The 16,465-nt window shown below is 43.9% G+C and overlaps 1 protein-coding gene across 1 annotated transcript in view; it reads right to left on the bottom strand.

The window, feature by feature from the left end:
- The window catches only part of iqgap1 (IQ motif containing GTPase activating protein 1), a 49,377-nt gene that overhangs the window by 27,536 nt on the left and 5,376 nt on the right, over nt 1–16,465 (bottom strand). Inside the window, exons 3-5 of the mRNA XM_079231341.1 lie at nt 3,197–3,353; nt 2,219–2,296; nt 1,484–1,560 (exon numbers count right to left, since the gene is read on the bottom strand). Coding sequence (XP_079087467.1) covers nt 1,484–1,560; nt 2,219–2,296; nt 3,197–3,353 — 312 coding nt within the window. The remainder of the gene's footprint in view (nt 1–1,483; nt 1,561–2,218; nt 2,297–3,196; nt 3,354–16,465) is intronic.

Raw genomic sequence — 16,465 nt, 5'->3', positions numbered from 1 at the left:
ACAGAAACTCATGTTTACAATGTTTACTGAGGGAATAAATCAAGAGAGAAGTAGAGTCATTTATATAGACTTCTATACAACCATAGGAGTCGCCCCCTGGTGGTAGTAGAGTCATGTTCTATAGACTTCTATACAACCAGATGAGTTACCCCCTGGTGGTCAGTGGAGAGAATGCAGCTTTAACACATGAAGCATATACTTCTATACAACCAGAGGAGTTGCCCCCTGGTGGTCAGAAGAGAGAATGCAGATTCAGCACATGAAGCATATACTTCTATACAACCAGAGGAGTCGCCCCCTGGTGGTCACTAGAGAGAATGCAGATTTAACACATGAAGCATAGACTTCTATACAACCAGAGGAGAGACCTGGCAAAGTACTCAAATCCTCCTCTGTGGTAGTTTTCCCGCCACAGTCGGTGACTCCTGAACACATTTTGTCACGATGACTCACAAGAGTAAAACAATATATACTTTATACAGCTGGTAATAACATGTTGCTGAAAGTGTTTGTTACATGGATGAAGAGGAGGAGGAGGAGGAGGAGGGGGAGAGGAGGAAAAGGAGAAGAAGAGGAATAAGATTAAGAGAAAAAGAGATGAGGAAGAGGAGGACAAAGAAGAAGAAAGAAAAGAAGAAGAAAAGAAAAAGAGGAAGAAGACAGAAGAAGGAAAAGAGGAAGAAATAGAAGAACAGGAAGAAGAAGAAAGGAGAAGAAGAAGGACAATAGGAGGAAGAAGGAGAAGAAGAAAAGGAAGAAGGAAAAGAGGAAAAGAGAAAAGAAAGAGGAGGAAGAAGAAGAGAAATGGAGAAGAGGAAGAAGGAGGAAAAGAAGAAGACAACAGGAAGAAGAAAAAGAGGAAGAAGCCAAAAAGAGAAAGGAGGTGAAACAGAGTCAAACGCCGTGTCTTGACCTGAATCCCTGACATTAAGTGAAATGTGTTTCCTTGACAGACTACAAGCTGCAGCTCAGCGTCCAGTAGACGATTATTTGATGTGTTTTTAAAGATTAAACTGTGACCCCAGCAGGTCGATGTCTCCTGTGGTCTTTAATTAAAGCGTCATGAGCCTCTGTGGCCTCTGGGGGGGAATGCTTTGTGTTTACCCCAACAGCCCGGAGCGAGGGCATACTTATATATAAATAAATATACATGCATACGTGTCTACACACACACACACACACACACACACACACACACACACACACACACACACACACACACACACACACACACACACACACACACACACACACACACACTTTCCCCTGAGGTGCAACGCTCTATTAAAAACAAACCGCTCTGCAGCTCGTGCACCAGAAGGCCTTTTGGGCTGAAAAACCGCACTGTTCACCTCATAAAAAAAAAAAAAAAAAAAAAAAAAAAAGACGTCACAGAATGCAGACACTCAGACCTTTGTGCACTCGCCCTCCAATGAACGGGGAGTTCTGTGAGTCTGCGTCAGCCGGAGAGAGCAGAGCGTACCTGAGTGCATGGATGCAGTAGATGCAGCGTGGCATGTTCTTTCTGTCATAGATGTCCGTGGTTTCTGGGTAGAAGATCTGCAACACAAGCGGAGGCGCGGAGCGGATCAGAGCGTGTCGCGGCATGCGTGAAGCCGGGATTCAGGGTTAGCGGCATCGTGGGAAATGAAGAGGACTGAAGCTGCCAGTCGGTGACTGTTTGGGCTGATTCTCTGTCCATGAAAAGTATTCAGAGTTTCCACAGAGTTTAAAGAGGGTGGAACAAATCTCAGGAAAACACTTTTACTGTAATAATGGGACTGTTAACTTCTTTTATTCTGAAAAGTAATTAAAAAAAAGGAGCATTACAAACTACAAACTACAAACTACCTAACAATATATCACCACTTCATGAAGATCCTTTTCCACAGATTTGAAAATGTTTTTTTGAAGGTAATCTGTGGCTATTGAATCTATTTTCTCCTTCCCCCGATTCAGATACTTGAACTTCTTGAACCAAAACATTAAGTTAAGTTAACTCGCACCAATTGATGCCCTGAAGGTAGGAAGTCAACGTTGTGCTGTTTGAATGATATTCAGCTGATCCTTCAAGAGAGGGAGGCCTGAACCGCCTCGATCTAGAGGCTAGAATGCATCTGAAAAAAGAACAACTCAAGGAAAGATATTTCTAGATAAGAAAGCCTGACCAATGCCTGATATGCAATGTAATAAAGGTCCATGTCCATGCCGCGCTCACCTTTGGCAGCCCCTTCTCGGACATGGCGTTGAGCCACTGGATGACATTGTCTGTGTGTCTGAAATGGAGACCGGTGGCCTGGAAGAGAGAAACCAAACGTCAGGACGCGACAAACTCAGATCCGGACAACAAGAGATATGAACTCTTGTCCCGTTCGTCTCACGACACAAAGCAGGGAAACGCACACAGCCAAACGCTGCACTAAGAGGACGTCGGTGAGGATCTACGGAGGTTTCTAGAACCACAAATGTCTCACAGTTCCACCCTAGACCAAAAATAATGGAGATTAAAATGGCCAAACGAAAGCACTCTTTTTCCAAAGCGAAGTCACCTTCTGGCTTCAAAACCCTTCGTTCGTGGACGAACTCTCTGCCTCATTTGATCGACCCTTCCTGCTCTTAAAGGCAACGCCACCAACCAAGTTTGGTATGAAGAGACTAGCTCCTCCGTGAAAACGGCTCAACGAGGTCTGTGGCTGATCTGGAGTAGGTAAGTGGGTCATGACTTCCGGAAAGAGACGTTGCTGTCGAGGGTTTCTTTGATTATATTATATCAGAGAGACGGTTGACATCTCTGTGGCCAACTCAACAACTCACAAATATACATAACGGTGATACATAATTATTGTAATTGTATCTGACTTTCAGTTCGGGGAGTTTTTGTCCTAGATATGGAAGTATAAAAAGATCTGATCGTCCAACACTTTAATACTTATCTGGATATCGATAGTTACAAGAGGAAGATCTTTTAAAATCTTTTACTTGAGAACTAAAGCCTGGATTACTTCATGATATGCTGTGGATTAGATTTACTGTGTTTACTTCACTAAGTCACAATTTTCAGTTTAAATCTCTTTAACGAGTTATTTTTAAAGCACATGACTTGGACGTGGAAATGCATGCAACCCTTCTGACTGACAATCAGATCACAGGGACTCCATCTTCCTCCGATGCATGAATACACAACGCATGTTTTCACCTTGTAGCGCGTCTGCTCGCGGTCGTAGATCTTCTTGAGGGAGACGGTTTTCGGGGCGAAGAAGTTGCCCAGTTTGGCCAAATAGACGCCGTTCCTCAGCCCCTCCTCCAGCTCCGTGGTGGGAGGCAGCTCCTCGTCCAGACAGGCCTCCATCCATCTGCAAGGGAGATAACATAAGTATCACCGGGAACACAGAGAGGAAACAGATACACAGCTTAGTTCCCTACAGGGGATCATTACTGCGGTGAAACTCAAGACAGCACTTAAAAAAGGGTTTTATTGGGAAGAGAAAGCATGAAAACGACTCGACGCAGAACTGTTTGGTGTACGAAACCTGCATTTTTTGTTTTTACTAGAAAAAGGTAGGTAGAAAGAAAGTTAGCTCGTCCAATCATTACACTCCATATGATATGATTGGTCGGGCTCATCACCCACCTCCTGCCCGCTGTAGCATTAAAGCGTGGTGGAATTAGCAAGCTAGCTAACGAAGATTTTTTTTTTCTCAGAGCATTTGATTCATTGATTTTTGTTACAAAAATATTAAAAAAATGTTTTTTAAAGATAACCAAACCTGCCCTAAAAGCAGCGTGGCTATATGACACGTTTAGATTGCAATAAAAATACAGTTACTTCTGAAGCAAAGAGGAAGGATGTCGACTTGAATAAAGTTGCTTTTTATGCATTTAAAGTGAGTTGTGCTCAGATGAACAGCATCTTCTCTTGACCAAGCCAACCCATTATTGGTGGATGCAAAACTGCTGTATTTTGATGTATTGAACACCATAAGTAATATACAAGTGAAATATATGGTTTAGGTACATTAGATGTGCACAAATGTGCCCCAATGCCTGAATGTTCTCTGTTCTAAACCCTAACTCACTTTTCTCTGCTTCACTTTACAAAGTCAACCTTTGCAGAGAGAATGTTCACATATTGAGCTATGATTTGGGTTAGTGAATGTTCACATATTGAGCTATGATTTGGGTTTGAGAATGTTCACATATTGTGTTATGATTTGGGTTAGAGAATGTTCACATATTGAGCTATGATTTGGGTTAGAGAATGTTCACATATTGAGCTATGATTTGGGTTAGAGTTGGACCTTACAGCTGCATCATTTCAAAGAAATAATCATCCTGAAAGTGATTTTTTTTTTATAGGTGGACATTTTTTCTGTGTGTCATCTTCATTTACTCTTAACCAGTAACATATAGACTGATATTTACACATCTGAACACAATCTCACATGTGTACCTTTTATTCAAAGTTATTCAAATAGCCCTAGTGGTTGCAGAGATGCACCCTTTTTAGTCTGGGTATGACATTTTTGAGGAAAGGGCCTAAAAATAGGTTTATCCCTGGAGTGCTGTGTCATTGTGCTGAGGGGAAACTCACCGGGGTAACGAGAGTTGGCTACAAGCCCAAAATCACAAACTTGCCTCGGAGGGCTTTACAATCTGCACACATACGACATCCCTGTCCCAGGACCTCACATCGGACCAGGAAAAACCCAAAAAACTGAGAAAACCCTTTCACGTGGAAAAAAAGGGAAGAACCCTTCAGGAGAGCAACAGAGGAGGATGGACAGAAGCAATAGATGCCATGTGTACAGGATGAACAAGGTAACAGAGTTACAGCCCATTACATGAATATGAACTTCCTGTTGATCGTCTGCTGTAATAGAAAATAAAGAAGCCCTGATCATTCCTCACTGTGTGTTAGATGAACAGTAAAAAGAGCACAACTAGTGTGTCTCGTCTGTATCGCACACATCAGACCTCCTCCACATTCCCCATTCGGCACCATCTCGTGAATTATGCTGCACCAATAAAACTAGTCTGGCTGACGGCTGTGCAGCTGCAGCACACACGCACACAAATACACACACACACATACACACACACCTCCTGAACACAGAGTTCCCAGCATTCCTCATTTCTTTTAGGTCATATTGTGAAGTCACATTCCTGCCGTGTGCCCGTGTCAGCTCCGGGCCACAGAGGAGACACGCTGATCTCCCATACTGGGACGGGCCCGGAGGACCGGTTCCACCAACCCGTGTCCTCGCCGCCCAGTAACGACGAGGGAGGCCGGTCCGTTGTCTTTCTCCTCCGTTCACGTCGCTGTCAGACGTCGATCTGGTTTGAGGTCATTTAAGGTCAGAGGTTCTATTCCAGCGAAGACGCTTCACTTACTTTTCATTTCCACTTCAGTAAGCGACTCCTGAACGATGTTTAAATAGATAAGGGAGCCCTGAGAACACATCGTAGCTACATTGTTACCAGATTGTAACGGTTACCCAAAAGCCCATCCAGCTGCATTCTGGGTCATTTCTGCAGTACAGTGCAGAGACGTCATCAATACCGATGAAATTCCACGATTTCTCGATACCCAATCTGATAGCAGAGTAAAAAACTAAATCCTATCTACTTCAACATTACCTTTTGTTACCGTTTTTCCTGACTGGAGCTTGAACGCAGCACGATGTTGCGACAGCTAGCGGTAATTAGTTCTCTGCTGATTTCAACATGTATTTGTTGGGTTTTCCTTTTAGGCATGTGGTCGTCTCAAGGCCCAGCTGACCCATCGCTAAGCCCACTAACTGCATATGTGTGTGTGTGTGTATATATATATATATATATATATATATATATATATATATATATATATATATATATTACTCCGGGGGAAACTGAATAGTAATAGAGAGAAGCAGACAGAAGGGTCTACAATGTGTTTTTTAAGCATGAATCCAGGGTAGTGGTCGAACCCTGGTCGGAGCTGGACGATGCTACGCAGTGATTGGCCAGTCTTGTGTTTGAGGGCGGGTCTTAGCAAAGGGTCAATTATATCCAATTCACTCAACAACATCAATTTGGACAACTGGGTCAGGGGGTCACTGCAAAAGAAGAGTTTTTATTCCTCTACTTTAAGAATTAATCTGTGTGAAAAGTGCAGAAAATCTACTTCAGCTCTATTTCTTCTTTATTATTATTATTTTTAAATCACCTGTGTGCCATTTACTTTAAATTCCTATTAGAGAAACGATCAGAAGTGACTTTTAATCTATTGTGGGACTGTTTCTGGTCCTGCTTGTGTTTCTTCCGTCTTCTTTTATTAGCGACCACATTGTTTCCTCCCCACAAACGGCCTTCCTGGTTCATGAAGGCCTCCACATATCAGCTGCGACATAACCTTGAGTTTATCATCTGGAATGTCACAGCGGGAGGTCAAACATGGCCGCTCTCTTTTCATCTGCTGAGAAAACACTCCCACTCTTCTGTAACTGAGGTCTTTGTCAAGCAACAACAAGGTTAACTATATCCTGAGTAAGCTTAAAAGATTCCTTTCCCCTCCTCCTCCTTACACACACACAACATTTGTATTAGAGCTTAGAAACTTTTTCAATTCTTGTTGGTCCTTCGTACAAACACATGAAAACACACTCACACCCACGCGCCGCGCCGCGCAGCGCCGGCTAACACGCAGCTGAAACAACTTCCCGGCCAGGAAGTCGTGACACGGGGTCTCCAGACAGGCCGGCTATTGAGGCGGAGGGCCGGGGAACAACCCCCTCCTTTCACTCCTGCAGCAGTGAAAGGCTCCATAAAGACTCGCTCACTAATGGATCTTTTATCAGGGCTACACGCCCTTTTTTCTTCCTCTCCAGCCAGTGCAAACACAGACACACCCTCCAGCCTGCAGCGAGAAGCCGCCGCTGAGAGGGATCTCTGAACGCCGCCGACTGGATTCCAACAACCGCGGTGCGTCACGTCGTGGTTGTTGAGCCACCGACAGGCATGTCTACGATCAGCAGCAGCCACAAATATGGAAGATATGGAACTAGACTTACACGTTCATGTCTGTCATTTACATCCTGTTAGACAATGTAAATGTGAATTGTCATGATTAACATATTCTTGAGCTGTGGCCCAAAACAATTCAAATAAATGTGTTTTACGAGGTCACAGCGACCTTTGACCTCCACTTCTTAATCAGTGCATTCTTGAGTCCAGGTCGACGTTTGTGCCACGGAGACATCCCCCAACCAAACATCACATTTAAAATGTTGACGCCACAAAACTACGATGTATGGCTGCAGATTTATCCCAAAAATGAAATGAGACATCAATCAAACTAGCCAATTAAAGAGGGTCAAACAAAACGTATGAAGTGAAATGTATAAGATGTCACCAAACTGGTGCCAAAATGGCTGCAAATCCAACATCGTCCAACAAAGTCTGGTTACAAGCCGCTCCTACCTCCGGTCAGTGTCCCGCTGTAGCAAGCTAGGAGCAGTGCTAGCTAGCGCTGCTGCTATTAGCTCCCCGCTGCTGCTGCTACTGCCCGCGTCCCCTCTGCCCAAGTTGGGTGTCGAGCCGGGGCTGGTCCTGCTACCTTCGGTGGTGGTCGGGGAGCTAGCGGAAGTTAGCGGCGAAGTATCGGAGCGCTGGCAGGAGCCCCAGCTGGCTACAGCGGGGAGCTAACGGGGACACTGACCGAAGGTAGTAGCGGCTTGTAACCCGACTTTTACGGTAGTCATTTTAGAATCAACAAAGCCAATAAAGAGGGAACTATAAAGCCAGCGTAGTTTCTTTATGTCAGGTTTATCTCGTCAACCTCTGTGTACTTATATAACAAAATAAGGTCTAGGTGCTACGTAAATACTGTGAAAGTAATGTATGGACAAAATGCACACAGACTCCAACTACACACCGATTACATCAATCCATGTAACACCAACATTATTCAAACAGCCCTAGTGGTTGCAGAGATGCACCCTTTGTAGTTTGGGGATGACATGTTTGAGGCAAGGGCCTAAAGATAGGTGGGTTTTTAAAAGGTATGGCGAGTGCAGGAAACGTGGAACGTGGAAACGCCACAGATTGCGTCTCATCCCCTCCCGCGTGCCGACAGGAAGCCGAAGTCGGCGCCGGGTTCAGGGGTCAGCCTCATAGGAAGGAGCTGCATCCTCCCGTCTGACCCTAGAAAGCTCCTTCAGATTTGATCCCATAAATAATCTTTGGACTTTCCTCACTTCCTCTTTTCCCCAGGTTTCCCTCGGAGTCACAGACACAGCGCATCCGCCGCAGTTAATGTTCAACAGCAGCTGAGCTTAAGCCAACAGACGCCTCGCTATCGGCGTGGTTTTGTTCTCGTCCCTCTCGGGGAGCGGCCTCATAGGTCACAACCAGATCAGGACGGCGAAGAAACAATGACCATTCATGTCTATTGTGTGTGACTTGCTTTACAATAAATCATCAGGAAAAGCTTTTTTTAATACAATGAGGCGAGAACTGAGCTCTCTAAAAATAGATGATATTACGATGTTTCAACAGCATTTAAAGCCCTAGCCCTAATAACTAATCATATTTACAGTTTGGGTTGTGTTTAGAGGTTGTAAATGGGGATTATATATTATTGTAGCCCTGATTTTTTTTGGGGGGGGGGGCGGATTTATACCATGATTTCTTTTTCTTGATTTTCCTGATATAAAAGGGCTCATGTGTTTAAATGACCAGAAGTCCTACATTGTAAAATTACCGTTTCTGTCAATGGAGTCTTGTTGGTTTTTCGAAGAGGATATTAATAGGTATCCTCTCCGTTAAAAATAGCAGTTTGATTCAGAATCCACTGTCAGAGACGTCAAAGAAACGTGACATTTCACAGTTATTATGTTGTGGCACTAGAAAGAAAACTACCTAATTCAGCACATTTGGTAAATGAGGTTACAGAGAACCACATAAAAGTGTTAATTGGGTTTAATGAACCGTAACCACTAAAATGCAAACGTCTCGTTACTGTTTCACAATAAAAGCCTGGCTGCAGGAGATGTTAAAGTAACAGGATGTAGATAATTACTGGTTAGTCATCGGGCTGAAACAATTAATTGATTTGTTTATTTAAAAAAAAACAAAAGAAGGAGTTAAGAGTCACAGCTTTACGTTTATAAACTGAATACCTTGCTGTTCGTGAGCAAGGTATCAAAACAGAATCAAAACAAGAGGAAACTTCCTCTTCGTTGCTTTGAGGTAGTTCAGCATCTCTAATTTCAGCGCTTGCAGCTTTGGTTTAAAACCAGTTGGTCCACATCCACATCTGGACGTATCTCACCTTCCCGTCAGGTGAAGAGTCTCCCACCTTAACCCGAGGCCCCGCCCACCGCTTAGGCCTCCAGTAAGCCAGGGAAACCCCCTGCTGTACACAAACACCGCACAAGTCCGCCCAGAAACACACATTGTGATAATTCTACACAACAATGTCCCGTATCGTGTCGACATTATAAATGAGTCCGAGCGGGGAAGAGGAGGAAGTGATGTGTGTTTTACAGAATAGCTGGAAAGGAAAATCCAGTGCGGTGAGCCTTATCTGGCTGCAGCACAATGTGGAGGTACAGATACTATTAACACACGTTCTGCTTCCTGTTAACCGCCCACCTCCTCCATTGTGACCAGTCTCATTAAAGACGGAGTTTCAGGAGAGCAGAGAGCGCTCACAAAGCACAAAGAGAAGGGACGCAGCGAAACCAGGAGAGAAACGACAAGAGGCAACGCACGAAAAGAAGAAGAAGAAAAAAAAAGGTGAAGCGAGAGCCAAGATGTCCATTACACGCTTTGCTGCAACGCTGGAATCGGCTGCACCAGCTGACCTCAGCTGTGCAGCCGGCCGGCAGCAGCTGGAGCGTCGAGGAGGGGAAACAGTCACGCGTGTTTTGCTGTTTTTCGCGTCACACTGAAACACATTTCCCAGCTGGCGGCGCTGACCTCGTGAGGTTTGGTGAAAAGTAAAAGCCACACGTCGGGTCCAAACCCAGACGAGTTCTCTGGATATTCTACTATTTCTTAAAAGACAGTGAAGTCCTTTTTTTGTGTTATTAATTTGCATGTCAATACATTTCTTTAAACTTTCAAAATAAAAGCATTTCTGGGCATTTCTTATTTTGCACGGGACACATTCCCCAAAACAGGAAAATACCAAAGGAAAGCATGCAGAGGGCAGCAGGGCCTCTGCAGATCAAGAACCACGACTCCCTTCTAGTGGGTCAGAGGTCATGATTGATTACTTCTTGATTGATTACTTCTGTAATCAAACGCCTGCGCCTTTAACTTTCCTCTAGTCTTCGCTGGACGATCGGCCTCGTCAGCGAGAATAAAAGTCCTCATGGGAGACATGTTGTAATATCTGGGTCCACCAGAGGAAACAATAAACAATAATTCACATTCACAGGTCCAAGGTTCTAAAATTTGAGGATTTGCTGATTGTAAAATGTATGAAAGAACGCTTTAATTATTATCTAGAAATATAATACATCATATTTGCTGCGGTTTCCATTCTGTTAGAAAAGCCGTTTCTTTACTCAAAGCACAGCACTTCTAATGGACTTGACCTTTGACCCCAGAGGCAATCCAAAGGATAATTATCAATCACATCGGACTGTGCAAATGTTAGAAGAAGAAAAAAGCTGTGAGAGAGTCAGGTATAGCTGGGAGTGTGTGTGTGTGTGTGTGTGTGTGTGTGTGTGTGTGTGTGTGTGTCAGATCTCAGCCCCCCGACAGGTTTCATCACCGGTTCAAATAACTGATCCCGGGCCCGTGACTGATTTCCAAAACCGGAAGAGTAAGTTGCATTCTCAGGTTTCAGGTTTCACAGACGGCCAGGTGAGAGTCTGTGGAGGGGGCGGGGCCTACAGGGAGCACCCTTCCCTCAGCACCCATCCCTCTCCCTTTCTTTCTTTCCCACATTCTCCACCGTTGACTGTGTGACTCATGCCGGAGTTCTGGGAGGAAACGTTGACGCAGCAGCCAGGATTCAGCCTGCAGCCGTGGACCTCGAACGCACCGCGGTCACACCTGCATGTCAACCTACAGTACTGTTCTATTGCTGTGAAAGCAATGCATTCTGGGACTCATAACGTAACCGTTGAGTGTTTCTTTTCCCAGTTATTCACGGCTTACCGCTGACAAATTACTGTGCAGTCTGATTACAATAAGTTACTGCATTTCTTCCACACAGATATACTGTCAATTGTACATTATATTGCTGGAGAAACTGCTTCCACTTAAATGTTGTGATTACAGTAATTTGCCGTATTCTCTGTACAACGGCTTACTGGAGAAATTGCTGCCAGTAATTTACTGTAATTTTAAAAAGGCAGTTCATATGATTGTTCTATGTTTGTGACTCCTTAGTGTTTACCTTCTACGTCTGTTTGTGTAGGAGCGCTGGGTGAACAGTCATTAAAGTTAGAAGTTAAATCTTCATGCCTTTATGAAAGCCAAGGAGACTCAGTCCCCGAGGACCGGCCGTATGGCTCCGGGGCCGCATTGTTCTCCTCGTATCAAACACAATATGGGGCCACGAGGTTACGCAACATTCATTGCAGCAGCGGCTGTACACAAGAAGTGTTTGGAAACTATTTGAAAACAGGAAATTACAGGCAAATGGCCAGAGCCGGAGGAGGAAGGGGGGCGTTGAGCGGACCGAGGTTCAAACTGATGGAGCAACAAAACAGAACGTGATCCAACTTCAACAACTTTGTATTTTAAAATGGGAACACAGTTTTACGTCTTTTACAACAGTCTGAGTCTAAGTTTACACCGCGGCATTGAGCAATGCATGAAATGAGTCATCCTTTTTTGCTGCCAGGCGAACAAAGACGAGGACAAAAGAGACGTTGTGACAGTGAACTTTACAACGTAAACAGGGATTAGTACAATAAGCTTCACGATATTATCCCAATAGTCATCAAAATATGTTTAAAACTCTCCTAATGCCGATTTCAACCGATTGTTCACAATGTAGCATCATCAGGGATCGGCCACCAGGAAGCATTCATGCTCATGTTCTTATCAGTATTTTTACTATTTGGAGTTTGAACGCACCATAACGTCACTCAGTGGAATCTCTCTGTGTTAGCGGTTAGCGGTTAGCTGTATGCAGGACTGCGCTAGGGACAGGAGCATGATGGGAGATTATTACAACATAATGGGCGTTGCTACGATGTTAGCTCCGTTATTTAGCCGAGCAGGACTGTGCTGCCAACCGGCGGCTAACAGCCAACTTTAACTAGCTAACGTTTGCTCTCCTTTTGCAGATTTAAACGGATCTGTTGTTCACAATTTAGCGTGATCAGGGATCATATTTTCTTTTACTGTATATCAGCCCCATATACTTATGTATTAGTGTTTATAACTGCATGAGGCATTGCACAGAGTTTACTTGCCCGCCCATTAATGTCGAGCCCAGCTGATAACATAACTTCACCACAATTGACTTCTCTGGAGTGTGTTGTGAGTGCGATAAAACCCTTTATCTGGAGTCAGAAGACGAAGAGGGATCAAGGATGAAAGACTCCCCTGCATGATGGAGTCAAGATAAAACAGAGATTATCTTTGTTTACGGTGAGGGATTATCTCGCTCCGTCACAGCCGTCTTTTTATGCAAACGCTTCTCTTTTAATGGAGGATTTAAAACGACGAGACGCCGCACAATCCAGCCCGCTTGAAAACTTGAAAGAAGTGACGCAAGACGTGTCTTGCCGTGTTGAAACGTGTCCTAATGCACGATGATGCGTGCAGCTGAAGAGTTGATCCAGTCTGAACGCTGCATGTCGAAGTGCAACACTCAAAAGGTGCAAACACAAAAGGCACCGAGGTATTTTTTACCTGGAAAGTGGTTTGAAGGGAGTACTGGGATCTCAATTCCCAGTATACAACCCAATTCATCCACACCTTTTAATAATGGTATCAAATGTATTGGAAGCAGACGGATCTCAAAGGGGGTTGGAAATCTTCAAAAATATTTTTTAATGGAAGAAATGTTCTATATTGTTTAGACATCACATCGGACAGATCCACTAAGAAGGTAAAACACCAGATCTCAACTGATCACAGAGAGAGATTTACTTTTTAGACAGATTACCTACAGAATCATTTTTCCCCGTTGCCCGTTCTCCTCAGAAAATACAGATTGAACCCAGACTGGCGGCAGCCATGTTTGTTGTTTAGGTTCATTATGATCATTTAAAGGCCTGAAGGGACGGGACTCGACAACCGTCTCGCTAAATTTAGCAACTTTTGGAGCTAATGCTGCTCGCTTCTTTCATTGGAAAAGAGTTGGCAAAAACACTATGCTGGGTTTTTATGTTTTTATGTTGGATCATTAAAAAATACATTAAAAAAACGCGTATTTCTTGCTGGTTTCTCAAGATTACCAACACTCGCTGTAAAAGGAGTGTCTTTCAATGCATTTTGACTTAAAGGAAACAACTCAAATGTAACACCAAGAAACGAAATCGTTCCAAAAGAAACAAGAGAAACATCTCAGTCACGTGTCGATGATGTAACCCTAGAAAGAAACAGCCGTGTTATTCGTTCCATTCGTCCAAACAGCAACGACAACCTCGCCCCGGGCGGATGCCGATCATTCTTTAGTGTCACGTATGATGCAAACACTTCAAAACTCTTCTTCAAAAAGTGAAATTTGTTTGTGTGACTCAGTCAACAGTCTAGTTTTTTCTTTAAGTTCAGCTGTCACACGAACACAGCGGAGCGTGACAGTGAGGAGGAAACCTGGAAACCACAGGAGAGCTCAGCAGGTAGCTACCGTTGCTATGACTACTGTTTGGATGAACGATGTCAGGTAAACAACATTGATCCGTTTCCTTGAAGCTACATTTTTTTTAACTTTCAATTTTTACATGTTGTATTTTTTTGTTTTTTTCCTCGTCTCTTAATGCACTTTGTCTCCGTTTTTTTAAAAGCACTATAAATAAAGTTATTGCTATTATTATAGTCACAAATTAAGATGCTGTGGATTCACATTGATGTCAAATCACTGAACAGACTGAAATTTTTAAAACGGTCTAAATGAAATGTTTACCTTTTTTTATTTTTTTTATTTCCTGAGCTGCTATGGAAGTTAACTCTTTGCAGCTCACCATCACGAAGCCACATAACATGATTACAACTAAATGTAGAGCGCCATTTTGTTTGCACAGCTGCTACATGATAAGTAACTGCTGATTTTACACAAAATAACAAATAGTGCATTGTGTGTTCCTTCATCAAACTGCAGCCAAAGAGCCGGAGTCCGTCCTCAAGTTTCGCCCACAAAGACGATACCTGATCAGGTCTCGGTGAAAGGAGTGCTCCCAGTTATTCATCGGTCCGCCCAGTCGCATGCAAATAAGACATTTAAATGAAAGTATTCCGTGAAAGACAAACCGGCCGTACTACGGTTAATTTAGAAGTCAAACAATCTCACGCTCCACCTGCCAAGTGTTGGAGAGTAAAAGTTATATTTAAAAACTGAACACTGGGGCTAAATCAGCACAAACTCTACCCAGACGGAGTCAGGGGTGTGTTTTGATAAATAAAAAAAGTTGTAAGTACTTTTAAGACCATCAATTTACAAAAGTGCATTTATTTTCCCTCAAATCCTAAAACTTTGAGGAACTTTCATGGTTTACAGTGAAGCCTGTCATTTAGAGAAATTACACAAAACACTAATTAGACAGCGTTTTAACTGCAGACCTGAACCGCCCTCAGTAAAAAAAAAGAAAACAGGCCCTGCTCTGTACTTTGTCTCCCCACAGTGACGGAGGGAGGAGGAAGAGCATCAGCGATGAGGTAGACGAGGAGTATTTGGGGAGTACAAGTGACAGGAATGGGAGGAGGCGACGGACTCCGCTCGTCACATGACCTCACATTGTTGCGACGCAGCTAAACACGGGAGGCCCGACACAAACACACGGGAAGTAGTTCCTACAGGTCGCTAGTTTCACGTTGAAATCAACCAGCTGTTTAAAAAAAAGAAAAGAAAAAAGAAGCAGCTATTTGAATGCTGTTTCTGTTTTTACTGTCAATTTGTTTTTATTCAAGTATTTTATTTACAGTGTACTTTTAAAGTGTTTTAGTGCACATTCTCGTGCTGCTTTTATGTTTTGGTGACAATGTTCCACCGTGGTAGACATTAAAGTGCTATGCTATGCTATGCTATGTCAAAACTCGCCTCATTTACATATTGAAGAAAAAAAATGCAAATGAAACTTGGGATATAAAATATAATTGTCTTAATGTAAGTACCGTAAAAGTGGAGTTACGAGCCGCTACTACCTTCGGTCAGTGTCCCCGTTAGCTCCCCGTTTTAGCCAGCTGGGGCTCCTGCTACCGCTCTGTTACTTCCCCGTTAACTTCCGCTAGCTCTCCGCTATCTCCGTAGCGGGACCAGGCTCGACACCCGACTTGGCAGTAGCAGCAGCAGCAGCGGACGGTAGCAGCAGCAGCGCTAGCTAGCAGCAGCGTTAGCTAGCGCTGCTCCTAGCTTGCGCTGCTCCTAGCTTGCTACAGCGGGGACACTGACCGGAGGTAGGAGCGGCTTGTAACCCGACTTTTACGGTAATCAACTGGGGAAGTTTAACGGTGAAAACTTTGACTTCATTATTTTCCCCCCGTCGTGTCTCCTCTTACAGGAACATGCCCTGCAGGGGTTCTGTATCTGACAGATACATGATAAAGAGTTCAATATCCCCTGAACACCGCTGTACTGGTCCATCACAGACACTCTCTCCTCTGCTCCCTCTAACGCTCCGGTTCACTTCCACTCGGCTGTCAGATGTGGGAGGAATCACCTGCAGAGTGAGTGCTTTACAACCAGACGGTGAAGAGCCGAACGTGGACGGCACGTGACAGAGGTGAGGAAGCGGTTACGACACCCTGACTGTCGTACATGTGATGAATCGCCGGCGAAACTACCAGAGACGGATTGCAGTGCACTGATGCGATGGAGGAGGGAATGTGCCGTTAGCAGCACGGATCAATACACAGAATTATCGTTAGGAGAACATGTTGAACGGCATTCCCAGAGACTGACAGCGCAAAAGAAAAACAGTTGAATGCACAGAGACAGAAAGTCAGTTCATCAAGAGAATAATGCATCCATCAACTGGTCTTAAAGAGACAGCACTGACAAGTTATGATGATCGACGAGTCAAAGGATCTGTTGTAAGAATTGTAAAGCCCACTGAGGCAAATTTGTGCTTTTGGGCTCTGCAAAAAAAAAAGTGTAATAGTCGTTGTAGCCCGAACTACATATTCTCATACAACAGTTAGTATGATATCCTACGAAAAAGTAACTGCTCATTTTTTCAAAGTCCAAAGCTAGTTTGAGGCGACCAAACCATTAAGCTAGTTTGAGGTGACAAAACCACTAAGCTAGTTTGAGGTGACAAAACCACTAAGCTAGTTTGAGGTGACAAAACCACTAAGC

The sequence above is a fragment of the Taurulus bubalis genome (assembly GCF_910589615.1).
Source record: "Taurulus bubalis genome assembly, chromosome: 15".
In the NCBI taxonomy this organism is placed as follows: domain Eukaryota; kingdom Metazoa; phylum Chordata; class Actinopteri; order Perciformes; family Cottidae; genus Taurulus; species Taurulus bubalis.
Note: the sequence above shows the minus strand (reverse complement) of the source record. Positions and strands in the feature narration are given on the sequence as shown.